Here is a 15,161-nt window from a genome sequence, read left to right as displayed (position 1 = left end):
TTTTGTTGTATTTTTTTTGGAGTCTGTTTGTAGTTTGCTGCTCAGGGATTGGTGCAGATGATAAAATCAGATCATATTGCAGGTGGCCTGATCTGATTTCACTTTACAAAGTAATTGGTGTGGTTCTTACATAGTGCTTTTCTACTCTGAGCACTCAAAGCGCTTTAGAAAACTTGCCTCATTCACACCAGTGCTTTTTCTACGCTTGTTCTAGCTAACATTCACACACATCCATAGCAACTTGAGGATAGTATCTTGCCCAAGGATATTTGGTATGCAAAGTGGAGGGACCTGAGAGCTGGTCAGGTTCAGGTGGAGTCATGAACAATTCAGCACCGACTCGTCTTCCTCTTCATCCTTTTTTCTAAAGTCTGCTGGCTCTCACATAACAGCACCTGCTGACAACAGCAACAACAGGGTCTATCTGTTTGGTGGGAACTGTTTTCTTCTCCTTTGTACAGACTTCCTGCCCCCGCTGTGTTAATATGTAGCAGTCTGAAGTGTTTGTGTACTGCTCAAACATTCATCTGGAAAGGAGGACGGGGTCAGCGAGGTGGCTTAGATACAAGACTGTTAACACTTTACCCCTCTCACTGCAGTCGTGGATGAAGCGTTCAAATTTGAATGCAAAGATTTCTGTAAATACCAGGATGGGAATCTGAACAACAACTGAAGAGGAGCAACTGTGAAGAGGTCTCTCTTTGAATGTGTTTCAGTCAACAGTAACTTTAAAACCGAAGCAGTGCCCCAGATTTGTTTGGTATAATGTGAAACATTAACACAGAAATGGATGAAAGCACCAAAATCCTCTCTAGAGCAGAAAAGTTGAAATTCTCTTAAAGTTACTGAATAAACTTTTGTTTTGTTTTTACTTTGAAACAATAAAAACAACCGTCCACACAAGCTAAAACACACACCACCTCCTTAACCTCCACAGCTTCTATACATAGATGAAGCATTGACTTAATTATTGACTGCCTGCTGAGGTTCTGGCATATAACGTCAATCCCCGACTCGCGCTGTGGCTTCAGGGTCTCCTTTTATCAGGCCTGGTAAACAGAATAACAGCCTGTACAGGCTGAATGACCCTGGCCGGGTCTAAATTTAGAGCAGCCTTTATTCTGCCTTTAATTGTTTCAAAAGGAAGCTGGCATTGTGATCCACATACAGTCTTTTCCTTGAACGGCCTTTTAGAATGTGTTTTCACCACAGCCCATTTACCTCTTACTATAGGCCTACGCTGTAATGCAGACATGCACAAAATAACCTACTTAGTGTGCCATGCTATTAAATGCCACAAGGCTTTATGTGAGCGAGGTTATCAGTCTTTTGCACTGGAAAGCTGTTCAGACCTTACTTCTGTCCTCGTGGGAGTCTGGAGGCCGGGCTGCATAAACATGCAGCAGTTATATCCTGTGTGAGGAAGGATAAACGAGGCTCCAGCACTGATGCTCACAGGTGTGTTGTGTATTAACGCTTCCAATTAATATCTTACTTCGTGTGTCTAGGTTTGTCTGATCTATCTGAAAGTAAACCATGTAAACACAAGTATCATTTTAAATCAGCCCATGGTGCTTAATTTTTAATTAAATTAAAAAAAATCTACATTTTTTAAACCTGTTTTGTGTATTAACTTGTGGCTTTTTGTGGTTTAACTTGTCAAGCTCAAGTTAACATAATTTCCAATATCTTCCCTGCCTGGTGTAAGCTGCTAATAAATTAACCAGAGAGCATAAGAGAACCGGTTTAGTGATGGTTTGGATAAGTTGAAGTACTGGCAGCATATTAGCGGTATTAGATCGTATTGCACTGCACCAGTATTTGTTCATGTGTTGCATTTTTCCCACCCTCTGCGCACCCCACGTGATCAAAAATCAAGCAAAGAATGTTAAAATGGATTAAGTTATAGAAACCATGTCACAAATATTCTTTTATTGTATAAAGTGAGAATTGAGTTTGAGTCTGGCAGCCATCTGTACAGGCAGGGCAACCCAAGCAACTGGGCGACGTTGCCTCCCTCCGTGCCTTGAAGCAGCTCAGTCGTCGTTTGCAGAGCGAGCTGTCAGCGGTCCGATGAGGAGGAGGACGATGATGCCCGAGCAGAAATAGCACAGCGATAACCGCCGACTATGGTAGTTTCTACCAAACTTTCGAGGTGAAACAGCGGCCGACCATGATGTGAGTATGAAGCCCGAGTTTTATTAGCGGGGGAGTCGCGGATTTTGCCGTTTTTAGGACCGTTTATCCGCCGCCGCTGCCATTGTCAACGGTAAGGACCGGCTTGCTGGACCGCTTGGCTCTCCGCCGAGGAGGTAACGTTGCAGCATTACCCGGTGTCTTTTCAGCTATTTGTTTCTCCTCTTTTGGTCCAGTAACGTTGACAATTTAACTGTAGCGATACATGAAATGAACCCTCGTCCTGTGTAAACAGTCTGCGGTGGCACAGTTCTGGAAGGGTCCCCATACATATATCTGCTGTCCAGCACGTAGCCGGGCCCCACGCCCTTGTTTTATTTTATTTTATCCTCAAGCACAGTTTAAAATCTTAACAGCTCAACCACACATGACTAATATCCGCATTGACATATCTGTATTCTACCTAATTGATAAAGTAATGTAGGTAACGTTATTTTTGTCGGAGGGACTTTACGTGTGACAGCGGAAAATAGCCGGAGCCCACACACAGCTCCGTTATGTGGCAGTCTCCCTTTGTTTTCATACTAATCGAGCCCAAAGATGCGGTTGTAACGCAAAGCAAGGCTGCCTATATGGATAAAACGTTAAAAAAAACAACAACAACATTGTTAATCGTAGTTGTTGTTAAGCTGTACTATGTGCGTTATATCTGTCTGATGTAACACTACCAGCCTTTAGCTGGAATATTAGCTCGATGTCAGCTTCAGACTAGCAAAAATGCTGCCGTTTGATGTTGCTAACTTTGAAGTCTATGAATGAACATTTAACGGTGTTTTAGAGAGGATTTCTGTGTGACTGGCTCAGATGCGGATGCAGTTTATTGCAGTGGAAGCTGATTGAACAGTAGATACCGTTAACCCTGCGAGACATAAAGGAAATGGGTGATTAGTGTAATAACAGCAGCAGTGGTCAAAAATATGGTATTTACCGGAATAAGAACTCAGTGTAGGGGAAGTAACTGCGAGGTTGCAGGGTTAAGATTGTTGTCACTTTAAATCTAGCACAGAAACAGAATCTGCTGCAGGTTATTAAACATGGAGTGCGTTTCTTCATAGTGTATATAAAGCAAAGTGCTGGGCCACACCTCATAATCTTTGAATTCAGGTGGTTAAAATCAACCCTGAGTGGTGTTATTGGAGCGTGGGAGCCTTTAGGAACCACAGCAACTCACCCACAAAGTCCCAGATACAGTTACGGAGCGGGGTCGCTGAGTGCTGAGGGATGTGGCATAGGCATTAACATCAGCACAAACACTGCCCTGGGAGCTTTGAGGCCAAGGAGCTCTTGTAGGAGCAATATGCAGGTGGCCCAGTACTTTTGTCCATATAGTGTAATTGTAAATGGATACTTTTAGATCTTAGATCTTTGTGTGAACAAAATTCAAATGTAAAAACGTAATCCTGTCTCACAGAAGTGTATTAACCTATGGTTGGAGTTCTAGTTATCAAAACATCTGATTATTATTAGTTTGTTCCTGGGCTGTCTCTAATTATTGCATGCCCCTCACTTTCTTGCTTCAGTGAGATACTTCATGGACCTGAGCTGAATACCAAATTACCCTCAAGCATCACGAGATAGCCAGTCTGCAGGATGGAGTCCCTGGAGGAATGACAGTTTCGTCCCCCTTGGGTAACAAACCTTCAGCTAGAGAAAATGAACTGGGCCGGTGGATTCGTTTTTCTGGTCCTGGTGTTCTTCGTCGCCTCGCAAACTGCCGGGGCCTCACAGCTTAACGCAGACGGAAACTACACGGAAACCGGTAACGCGACAGACGGAGGATCTGTCCCCGCTGTGTTCACAAGCGTGAGCCAGATAATTGCCCGAGAGGGGAGCTGCACACTGATTGATTGCAATGTCACTGGAGACCCATTCCCCAGCGTTCAGTGGTTCAACTCCCACGGTCACCGGGTGGACACGAGCGGTGAGATAGACTTTTTTTTAAAATTCATTATAAACCTGGTTTCCTGCTCTCACTTTCCTATTATAAAATGATCACATTAAAGGAGCCCACTGAAGTGAGTGGTTCCTGACTGTTTTTCTTTTTGCAGTGACATTTTTATTTACTTGCAGCATCATCATTGTTACCACATGAGTTTAGGGTGATTTTCTTAATTGGAGTAAGTTAACGAGGACTTAGAAATCAGCATAAACACTACAGGTTTCTCCCCACGGGAGCTTGTGCTGTGGGCTTTAAACATTCTGAGCAGTCATCGTAAGAATCTAAAGACCAGAAGCGTTGCTGGCTCTGTATTCAAAGAGGAGTCTGACTTGTGTTCCTGGGGGGATTGTGGCCCAATTATTCTCCATTTTGTCTGGCAGCAGTGATTATTCTTTTTCTGATGGATGGTCTGTGTCAATTAGATTCAGGAAGCCTTAAACTAGTGATTTTCTTTCGAGCCCACTATCCTTTTCTCTGTGATCCACCTTAGTAGAAACAGGGAGGGAGCAGTGGTTTGTTGTTTTCGCGATCCTCCTGAGCCGACCTGTTGAAACCTGCAGTTGAGAGCGAGAGAAAGAGAAGCCGCAGTTGTTATTATGACCTACAAACCCAGAAGTGCGTCTGTACCCACCACTCAGCTTTTCCCTTGGGTTACACTCAGGAATATAATTAGGGGCAGATAGACTTTCCCATAGCTGGCAGTACTTCACTGAGCAATAAACGTAGCAGAGTCACTAACCTGGATCCTGTAAAACGAAGCCAGTTCATCATACCCAGGACATATTTCTGTTATCAGGTCTCACTTACTGTAACATTACCAGTCAAACTGTCACAAGAAGCTGGTTTATCAGTCTAGCTGCCAACACTTTCAAATGAAAGAGGGGTGACGTTAGCAGTACCTGGCCAATCAGAAACACGCACAGATCTGCTGGTGAAAGTTCTGTGCATGCTTTTTACAAAGATAAAGGGAGCAGATGTGGGTGTGCGAGAGGAAAAGGGCTGTATGAATGTGTGTGTCTGGCTTTATCAAAGGATAAGTGAAGGTCCAAAAGTACATATGTGTCCTGTTTATGATTAAGGTTAAAAGAACAAAAACTATTTTCAAACAATTAAAACTGATGCTCATCTGGGAACAATAGCGACTTTTAGACCCAATTTAAAAAACCAAACCTTAAACCTTCTTAATAACTCAGCGCTAAGATCTGAGGGATACTCCAGGAATAGTGCCTTTCCCTAGAGCTGATTGATCAGTAGTTTTGTACCTGTTGATCTCTTATTTTAAACAGAACATGCTCAAGAGCAGGTGGCGTGTGAAGCAAGAGTAAAACACCCAAGGTTAACCCTGAAGTTCCCTCGATAAGCCCCACATCCTACTTGGTAGCACAGGCTTCTGCAGTTTGTTAGCTCGTAGTACTCGGCAGCACATCAGTCATTTTATAATCTGGTGGTGGTGATAAAATTAGAAATGCTCGCCTCCACATGAAAAAGGCGGATGGGCGGGACACTGTTTGCCGGCCAGGCTACATTTCCTGAATGCCCATTCATCCTTCTCCTCCTCCGGATAGCAGTGTGGGAAATTGATCGTGATTGCCGAGTAGAAAGGAGCAGAAGTGGTTTTTAGACCTCATACTGCAGATTTGTAAAAGCCCTCTGTGATTTCTGTCCATCTCTTGCTCCCACACAGTAGAGACAGTGAGTAGCTGGGGAGGAGGTGAATGCACTAAAACGTTGCTCTGTGGGGGAAATATGCAGCAAATAGGGTCGTTAAAAACAACTTTCAGCCAAAGGTAGAAAACGGCAATAACTCAGGAATGTTAACTGCATCTGCAGAAAGACTGCAGAGCGACTACAACGCACCTGCGCTGTGCTGCGCTGCAAAACCTTATCAGACAAGCATCTCTTAAGCTGAGCTCAGCACAAAGATTGGAATCAGGTTGAAACAACAAACTTTGTTTGGTCTGTAAGTAACAATATCTCCACCAGCACCTGGTACCACCTGGTATGTGGTACCTCACTAACAAGCACGTCTTTGGACTGTGAGAGGAAGTCGTCTGCTTCTCCATCACTCACTAGAATAGCTCATGAGGGTGAGAACAGCAGGCATCGAGTGCTTTTCTCCTTTCCCTTTAAACCACACACAGGTGTTAACAGCACCACTCTGACTCCAGGCAGTTTCTCAGCTAAAACAGCCACTTCACTATTCTAATGAGAACTGATACAGAACCAGCAAACATTTAGGCTACACACACACACACACACACCCTGTATGAATCGCTCTGCCATGGATTTGACTGTAAACCACATTTTAATTAAGCACTTCTCGAGTTACCTCCTGTGCTGCCTGACAGGTGCTGTTAGTTATCTGTCACCACAACTGGTGGCCAACCCTGTGACTGAGGTTATCAAATGTAGGCTAGCAGGGAACCAAACTTTATAGATGACGTCATTACCCGTGATCTGTTTACAAGTGGGTAAACAGATCGCTTGTGTGCCGATCAGTGCTGGAAACCTCAGCACATCGAGACATGTTTAAATATTGAAAGCATGGCAGGAACACTAAGGTCACTTCAGCTCTGCGCTCACACGCACATATGCAAACCACATGTTACCTTAAAACGAGTCAGTTCATTTATCTCATTAACATGTAGCACTGTTGACTTCAGCATAGAGGTGAATAAGAGAGTGCCGATGCTTTAAAGGACTTTCTGTACAGTAACAGGACAGGCATGAAGATAAAACGCCGTGTTTTCCTGAGCGGACGGATTCTAAAACGCAGAGTGAGAAGGAATAAAAAAACAAAGTGCTCCTATTCAAAAGCAGCAGCTGCAGAAACACAGCTGAGGAGAGGTTACAGCAGACTCGCAGAGCAGGGAGACTGATGCATTAAGAGGATTTTCAGGGTTTAAACTCTGACTTCAGTAGGCCGTGTTGTACCACTGAGTGGTCATGATTCTAAATCTGGTCAGGATGTCCAGTTTCTGCTAAAACTAATGACGGGATTTTCTTTCTGCGTGGTCTAAAATGTTTGGCAACCGCGAAGACGTCTCAGTCGGAGCTGCTGTAATAAAATGATTTTTAACCAGATTTTTTGATTGGGATTTAGTTTACTCCAACATAGCAGACAGCTTTTCTTATTAAATGATAGAAGATAAAAATGTCTACATTTCTGTCAAACAAGGTAACAGAGTCATTGCCTTGAATAGACAAAGACCATTTGTGCCCATAAGTCACTTCTCAGAGGCTCAGTGCAGGCCAGGAAAAAGCTCATGTTGTTGGCTCAGTCGGTTAGGATAACACAGCCATGACCAAAATAACTTCCAAGGAACCGAATCTGCACATTAACAGGGAAAAGCAGCAGCAGTGACACAGTCAAATCCTCCAAACTCATTTCAAACAGATGGGCCACAAAAACAAAAATCCTGATTCTTTAAAAGTTTTTTTATTCCATGTTTTACACATTCGTGACCTTCTCTGTGTCTGCAGGAGGGAAGTGGTCGCTGCTCGACAACGGTGTCCTCAACATCACTGGCATTGAGTTCGCGGACCGCGGGAAGTACACCTGCATGGCGTCCAACGCGTACGGCAGCTCCAACTGCACGGTGACGCTGCGCGTGGTGTTCACCAACGGCGACATGGGCGTGTACTACATGGTGGTGTGCCTGGTCACCTTCACCATCATCATGATCTTGAACGTCACACGCCTCTGCATGATGAGCAGCCACCTGAAGAAGACGGAGAAAGCCATCAACGAGTTCTTCCGCACCGAAGGCGCAGAGAAGCTGCAGAAGGCCTTTGAGATCGCCAAGAGGATCCCCATCATCACCTCGGCCAAGACGCTGGAGCTCGCCAAGGTGACGCAGTTCAAGACCATGGAGTTTGCGCGGTACATCGAGGAGCTGGCCCGGAGCATCCCGCTGCCCCCACTCATCATGAACTGCCGCACCTTCATGGAGGAGATCCTGGAGGTGGTGGGGGTGGAGGAGATGAGGCACACCTTCCTCAGGCAGGCTCCCGACGGACGCCGGCTCCCCTCCATCGGGGTGAGAGATGTCTTCACAATCCTGCAGGAGAGGGAGCGGGGACGCAGCGAGTCACCCGCCGCCGATTCCGACAACTCCTCCGATCACGAGCAGCCGCAGCACATCGCCATCCAGGTGTCGGTCCACCCGCCACTCGTTGTCGGCGGGTACAGCGAGGAAGCCGCAGAGCAGCCAGAGGCTACGGCGTCCCCGTCCCCGCCGCCGTCTTCTCTTCACCACAATGAGCAGCCCGAGGACACCGAGGAGGTCGCTGCCGCCGACGAACCGGTGGCAAGCAAGACCCCAACATGCCAGGTGTTCTACGAGAGCCACGTGTGACGAACTGTGGCGAGCTCCGGAGAGACGATACGTTACCCTGCTATGCATTTCCACTTGAAAAAGGTCCATAAACATTTGTAAGTTCACATTTTGAGGAGAAACAATCAGTTGTATTTATCGTTTGTGAACAATCTCTCTAAACCTCTGCAGGCTCATCTACTGAAAATCAATCAAAAGGAGACTCTGGGTGCTTGAATGTATCCGGGCGGAGGAATATCAGTGTAAATGTAACAAGCAAAGCATTGTAAACGGGCATTTCCTGTGTTCTTATTTAAAGAGTTGTGGGGATTTTTCAGTTGGTAGTTTCTTACAGTGCTAGGGGTTTTTAACGACATACTTCAGAAATCTGCCTCAAGCTGCTCTGCGTACTCTTGTTTTCGGATTGTGAAAGCGAGCTTCCTAGATCCACTCCAGAATTCACATCCAGCTACTGTCACAGCCTACAGATGCATGCCGGACTCTAGGAGCAATAGCCGACAGTCCGACTGCTTACTCATGATTGTACAAGCTCTCTGCATCTCTAACAACATGGAAGTAAGCAAGGAGAGAGAGCACACACACACTGGGTGGAGCTTAGATCTGTTTCCTTTAAAATACTTTGAGTATTTTTATTATTACTGCCCATTTTGTGCTGTGATTTTTGTTTCTTAGTCATTTTTATCTTCTTACTAAGACTAGTGTCTTGTTTTCGCTTGAGTAGAGAAGAGCAGCTTCGCTTCCTTTGTGATTTTATTTTAATTTGACTCCTGACCCGATTTCTGCGTCTTCGTCTTCCTTCTGCAGAAGCTTTACAGTACAGTCGTATTTCTGCTGCATGTTGGGATTTTAGACATCTTTCTCTGGGACTGAAATGACTCCTTTTGTTTGGCCCTTCGCTTGGCTTACGGTCCAGTCTGTGGCAGATATGAGTGGGCGATGTTCTGCTTCTTCTGGTGCTCTTCGATGCTTCTCTTTTGTAGTGGAATAAAATGAAAGTGCTGTGCTTAAAATGATTCCACAGTTTGGTCTGATGTCTTTTTTTCATTATCAGTCATGAAGTTGGCATATTAAATGGAACTTATTATGCTCATTTCCAGCTATTACAGCAGCTTTGCATGATTCACAGTTCAAAGTAATCATTTATCACAAGCAACCCTGTATGAAATAAGCCATTATTAGCACCTCTCCATTTACACCAGTAGTTCTCAGCTTTTTCTGGTGTTTCCTTTTTTCCCAACAAGCAAAAGGTTCCTGGTTCAATTGTAGGAGGAGACAAAGTCTTTGGGGTTGTATCAGAAAGAGCATCCAGTGTGACATGACAAAAACAAAACAAAAACATGGAGCTGTGGTGACCTCTTGTGAAAAAAATGGAACAGTCATCTTACTTCTGATTGGCTGAGAGAAGAGAAGCTAAAGCATCAAGCGGCTGCAACTATGCCCTTTAATAATACACTAACAAGGCTTATTTTGAGCCATGACTCATGCAAAGTTACTCTAGTAGAATCAAGAATAAAAATCTAAGATGGAAGTGGGAGTAACTGACCTCCTTTAAAAGCTGAATAAAGACAAAACAAGTTGCATTGAAGTTTTGGTCCTTTTATTCTTTTTCACTGCAGTCCAATAACAAACCACTCAAGGTCTGCTTTTTCCTCAGCTTGAAATCGTATGCTCCCGAAGGCATTCATGTGAAGGGCGTTAATAATGCAAGTTAGACCTTTTTGTGTAATGGCTGTGGTAGCCATGGCTACGAGGCTGTGCCAGACACAGGTGATGGAGGAAACAGATCTCCTGAGGAGAGAAAAAAATAAAATAAGTCTCATTTCTTTCAGAATGCAGGTGAACAGCAGCACATTCATTCAAACAACAAACCCACAAACTGAGAAGCTGCACACAAAATGTTCACACAGCTAATCCGATGTTAATATGGATTTAGGTGAGAAAGCCCTGTTTGTTTCTGAATCTGCAAGAGGATCAGACACCGTTTTGTGAATAGAGGTGAACAGGGAAAGGACAGAGTCATGAATGATAGATGTGTAAGTGGATCGCTGTCAGGTCGCTGAGACACTGGGCAGGGACTGCTCACAGAAGCTGGTCCATCTCTGGGAAACCTGAACCTCTCAAACTCAACCCCATTCCTGCGTTTGGGACAACATTATAAGACTTCCTGTCTGCACTAATTAGCTTCTGCTAGTCTGAGGACAAGAGATAAATCACAAAGTGCAGTGCGAATAAACAAATGTCTCGATCTGAGAGAAGCCTTTTCTGTTTCAGCAGCAGGCTGTTGCATTACACCTAAAGGGAACCTCAGACGCTTCAGTAAGACACGAGTTCATTTTAGGCTTGAAATCCTTTTTTAACATCACAAAAAAAGCAATTAATATCTGTTTTACAAACATGTATAAACAGAAATGACTTCACGTCTCAGATTTCTTGCAATATGACTGAGCAGTTGTTGAGAAAGCTGCAACCACAGAGATTATTAGGAGAGACTGAATGAGAGAGAAGATGTTTCATACCGTCTATGCACAGCAAATCATCAGTGGAAGAATCATCAGTGGAAACCTATTAGCCGTTTGTTCTGTCCTGCCACACACACACAGTGTCAGCGTGTCCTTGGAGGAAAGTGGGGTAAGATGAGCCAGTGGGTAAGTAGATCCACCCTAAATTTAGGTGGCATTTCCTGTTTCAACTGGCTCTGGAGGAAGAACCTGATAAAGTGGATAACATTCTTTTTTAAACAAGATTTTCTTTGCATCATCAGTTGCATATCAAATTCTGCTTTTATCTTAGATTATATACAGTAAAGTTATACCACAGCTGCCAGATGTGCCACATCTGTGTCAACAATATGGCAAATTATGGCTGTGGAGCAACATGAGAACAGAGAGTGAGTGCGTGCCTATCCATGCTAATGTTTCTAAGTGCCCGAATAAACAACGTGCAAAGCAGGGTGGAGAGTATTTGCACAGCATTTGACTACAAACAATAATGAAATCCTTACAATGTTTACAGTAAGTGATAGCTCGGCCTGCAGGTTCTTCCTCTGGCAAAGACCACAAGATTGCAACCACAACTCCGAAGAAAACCTGATGACCTGAAATACAAAGCAGCCATTACATGAAAGGAAAAGAGACAGCAAATCAAGAGTTACACTCACTGGACAGTTTATTAGGTACCTTCATGGTCCATGTTGGCATGACAGCATCACACATCTATGATTTGAATCTCCTCTTCTTCCGCATCTCAAAGCTGCTCTATCACACTGAGATCTGGAGACTGTGGAGGTTGTTTGAGTTGAGTGAACTCATTATGTTCAAGAAACCAGTTTGACCTGAGCTTTCTGACATGGTGTGTTGTCCTGCTCGAAGCAGCCATCAGATGGTGCACTGTGGTCATAAAGGGATTGACATGACTGGCATTAATACTCAGGCAGGCTGTGGTTTTTAAATGATGCCCAGTTAGTACCGAGGGGCTCAAAGTTTGCCAAGAAAATATCCCCAACATTATACCGCCACCAGCCTGGACTGATGATACAAGGCAGGATGGAGCCACGCTTTCATGCAATTGACACCAACTTCTAATCCTACCTTCTGAAAGTTCCAGAGACTCATCAGACCAGACGCCGTCTATTGTTGTCCAATTTTGGTGAACCTGTGAACTCAGTTTCCTGATCTTAGCTGACAGCAGTGGCAGCTGGTGTGGTCTCCTGCTGCTGAAGCCCATCTGCTTCAAGATTCAACATTCAGAGATGCTCTTCTGCATCGTCTACTATGGTAACAATAGTTATTTGAGTTACTGCTGCCTGCCTTCAGCTTGAAGCAGTCTGCCCAAAATAAAATCCTCCAGAAAACTGCTGCTCACTGGATATTTTCCCGATGTGGGGAAAATCCCAGCAGTTTCTGTAACAATTATACCAGTGTCAGTTTAAACTTCAGTAGGTCGTCTTGATCACGTGTGTTGAGCTGCTGCCATGTGATTGGCTGATTAGATTTACAAGCAGTTGATCAGGTGTACCTGGTAACCTGTCGGTCAACAGGTGAATGGTTTGTATTTTATAGAGCACCTTTTTTTTTGTAAGAATGAGTTTCTATTTTAATGAAAAGGGTAAATAAACTTTGTCTTCGTGGAAACTATAAAGTTTTCTGAAAAGTCTGTCTGATTCTAAAATCGAGGACTTTTGTGAGCTTCATGACAGCTAACAAGTGGAGCTCAACAACCTGACAACAAGCAAAACCTGCCGAGAACAAATCACACATCAGTCCTCGTGTGCAACTTGAATCTTTTTTTTTTTAAATTTAAAACAAATTTTAATCTTTACAGGTTTTATTTTTAATATACAATCAAACAATTGTTGCAATCATACATGAAATTTATTATAGTAATGCACAACTCTATCCAGACTACCCATAAATAAAAAAAAGAAACAAAAAAAAGAAAAACATCGAGATCAGTATGAAACACAACGTTAGGCAACACCACAGGTAACAAAGACGATCCTGTCACACCACAGCAGGACAGTCACTGCAATGCAAAGACGGACACAGGAACACACACACCTCACTTCATTTCCCTTCATCGAGTGATGACGTTTGATTAAAAAAAAAAAAAAAAAAAAAGAGGGAGCAGAGAGATCGGGGTGTGAAAAGCCTAAAGAAAAAACAAAACAAAAAAAACTTGTGCCAGGCACTTGGCAGACGTGGGGAGAAAAGAAAGAAACCTGGTGTGATTGAAAGCGACAGACAGTTGCAGCCAGATGTTCTGCAGTATTATCCTCTACAACCTTGAAAACAATGCAGGGCAAAAAGCAAGCTTCATCCGAGGCGTTAGTGACATGTTAGACCCAACAAACACGCGTGGATTTAAGGTGGCGGCAGCTTTGGATCAGAGTACAAACTCTATATAAAAATCTCTCAAACTCCAACAACTGTAGTGCAGATAAAGTTGAATGGTTTTTAATTACCGTCTGCTGGCTTCATCTTCTAAAACGTGACAATTTACAGCTTCACAGCCTCTGAATGTTGGGACGAAGCACGTTTATTAAAAACACTGAGAATCTGTGGATCAAAGCATCGATCACGGAGTGCTGATCAGTTGATCTCTCTTTCTGTCAGTCTTTGTTGTGTAAATGAGTTTGGAGTGTTAAACGCCACCTGTGGGGGCTCAGACGATCAACTTTTACATATTCTATAATTATAAAAGGCGGGCTGAAGGTACGCGAGTCATGTTACTGATGAAGTTACTGATCACTTAAAGCAGACTTTGGAAATGATTGGAGAGCAATAATCTAAAGGTCACATGGGGAGAAACAAACTGCGATTCCACAAAACTCAACCTTTTTCCTTTTTCCCTTCCTTTTCTCTCGCTCTCTCTCACACACACACACTCTCTGTCTCACACACACACAGACACACACACAGCACAAACTGGCTCAGAAATGGACGCACAGAGATCTTCACTTCTTCCCTCCTCACTGGGAACACGTTTGTTCTTGAAATACAGTACCGTCCTCTCTTCCTCACACACTCTCTCTCTCTCACACACACACACACACACACACACACACACACACACACACACCTCATTTTCACATGACCCAGGGAAGCAGCAGCGTGCCATGATGCGATCACAAGAGGCTGCCGTGTTTTCGGGGTGAGGAGCGTAAGATCATCCCCTCACTTCCGATGATAACCTGGCTGGAATGTAGTGGTGCTAACGACACGCACACACACACACACACACAGACACACACACACTTCACAGGTAAACAAGGTAATCTTCTGCAGGACGGACAGCTCAGGTGTGCGCAGGGGTGAGGGAAGTGAGTTGTTTTTATGTTGCTTTTTGTTTTAAACTTTATTTAAACGAGAGCCTGGAGGCTTCAAGGTCCCTCATCGCGTCCCTCATCAGCGGTTCATCCTGACCTTTGACCCCAGCCAGGCGGCATCCACCACAGAGGAGGGAGACAGTACAAGGGGGTGAGGCACGTGTAGAGTGCAAACGGGCGTAGCTGTACAGGTTTAGGGAGTCTTTTGTGTGTGTGTGTGTGTGTGTGTGTGTGTGTACAGCATGCATGAGTGAGGTGTCTGCGAGTGCAAAAGTGTGTGTGTAAAAAGTGCATTCCTTGTGTGTGTGCGTGCCTTCGACCCGTGACCTCATCGTGTCCTCGGCAGCCGGACGATGAGAACAAAGTCTCGTGTCATCGTCTTCTCCTCGGGTGGCCTGAAAGTCTCTGGAGGCCTCAGTCAGTCAGTCAGTGAGGTTCAGGGTCTACAGCTGAAAACTAAAAACGAACAAACAAAAACGGGGTCCGCGTGTCAGAGACTGGAGCCGTTCAGGAGGCACACCTCTTCCTCCTCCTCCTCCTCCTCGTTGCCCCCTCCACCCCAGCCGTCCTGGAAAGAGCGGATCAGTTGAACATGATGGACTCTGGATCCTGATTTGCCATTTGAGCCATGTGACGAAGGATATCTTTTTTTGTGATAATACCAAGAAGCCGCCTGCAGAGGGAGACAAAGAGGGACAGAAGCATGAGGAGGTGGTGGTGGTGGTGTTGGTGGTTGGCAGCTGAAGTAAAGCAGGAAACAATAAAAACATCATGTTTTTGTTGGCAAAAACAGAATCGCATGGTTTAATTTTGGCTCTGGTATGACATTAATTATATGAATCTGTGTCAGAATGAGGCCAACAAA

General features: G+C 44.4%; 2 protein-coding genes and 1 long non-coding RNA gene across 11 annotated transcripts in view; 1 reads left to right on the top strand and 2 right to left on the bottom strand.

Annotated features, from left to right (window-relative positions):
• Nucleotides 1-1,876: 1,876 nt before the first annotated feature.
• On the top strand, nt 1,877-9,485 carry mfap3l (microfibril associated protein 3 like). Of its 4 annotated transcripts, XR_014918832.1 has the most exons (4): nt 1,877-2,312; nt 3,717-4,117; nt 7,619-8,556; nt 8,644-9,485. XR_014918832.1 is itself a non-coding variant. In XM_085450990.1 (3 exons), exons 2-3 carry the CDS (start codon nt 3,850-3,852, stop codon nt 8,491-8,493), a joined length of 1,143 nt encoding a protein of 380 aa, XP_085307116.1. In that variant the 5' UTR covers nt 1,877-2,178; nt 3,717-3,849; the 3' UTR covers nt 8,494-9,485. The 4 variants fall into 4 exon arrangements, 3 of the variants coding, with proteins under 3 accessions (XP_085307116.1, XP_085307117.1, XP_085307115.1); XM_085450990.1 differs by having other exon boundaries at nt 1,877-2,178; nt 7,619-9,485; XM_085450991.1 differs by having other exon boundaries at nt 1,877-2,269; nt 7,619-9,485.
• A 573-nt stretch (nt 9,486-10,058) lies between these two features.
• LOC146714582 (uncharacterized) lies at nt 10,059-12,535 on the bottom strand. The gene is made up of 4 exons (XR_014918833.1): nt 11,649-12,535; nt 11,474-11,566; nt 10,989-11,180; nt 10,059-10,260 (listed from the first exon to the last, which is right to left on the bottom strand). It is a non-coding gene; the product is annotated as an uncharacterized LOC146714582 (long non-coding RNA).
• A 204-nt stretch (nt 12,536-12,739) lies between these two features.
• The window catches only part of clcn3 (Cl-/H+ antiporter 3), a 45,835-nt gene continuing 43,413 nt past the window's right edge, over nt 12,740-15,161 (bottom strand). For 4 of the 6 annotated variants that reach the window (XM_085450981.1, XM_085450982.1, XM_085450987.1 and 1 more), the window contains one exon: nt 12,740-14,969. In XM_085450981.1, the coding sequence (XP_085307107.1) occupies nt 14,787-14,969 (183 nt within the window). In that variant the 3' untranslated portion in view covers nt 12,740-14,786. The remainder of the gene's footprint in view (nt 14,970-15,161) is intronic. The other 2 variants (XM_085450985.1, XM_085450988.1) reach the window with 1 other exon arrangement.

Source organism: Copadichromis virginalis, linkage group LG3 (assembly GCF_057382275.1).
Source record: "Copadichromis virginalis isolate Kocher_CV1m ecotype Utaka linkage group LG3, C_Virginalis_male_GT1.1, whole genome shotgun sequence".
NCBI lineage: Eukaryota > Metazoa > Chordata > Actinopteri > Cichliformes > Cichlidae > Copadichromis > Copadichromis virginalis.
This window is presented reverse-complemented; position numbering and strand designations above follow the sequence as displayed.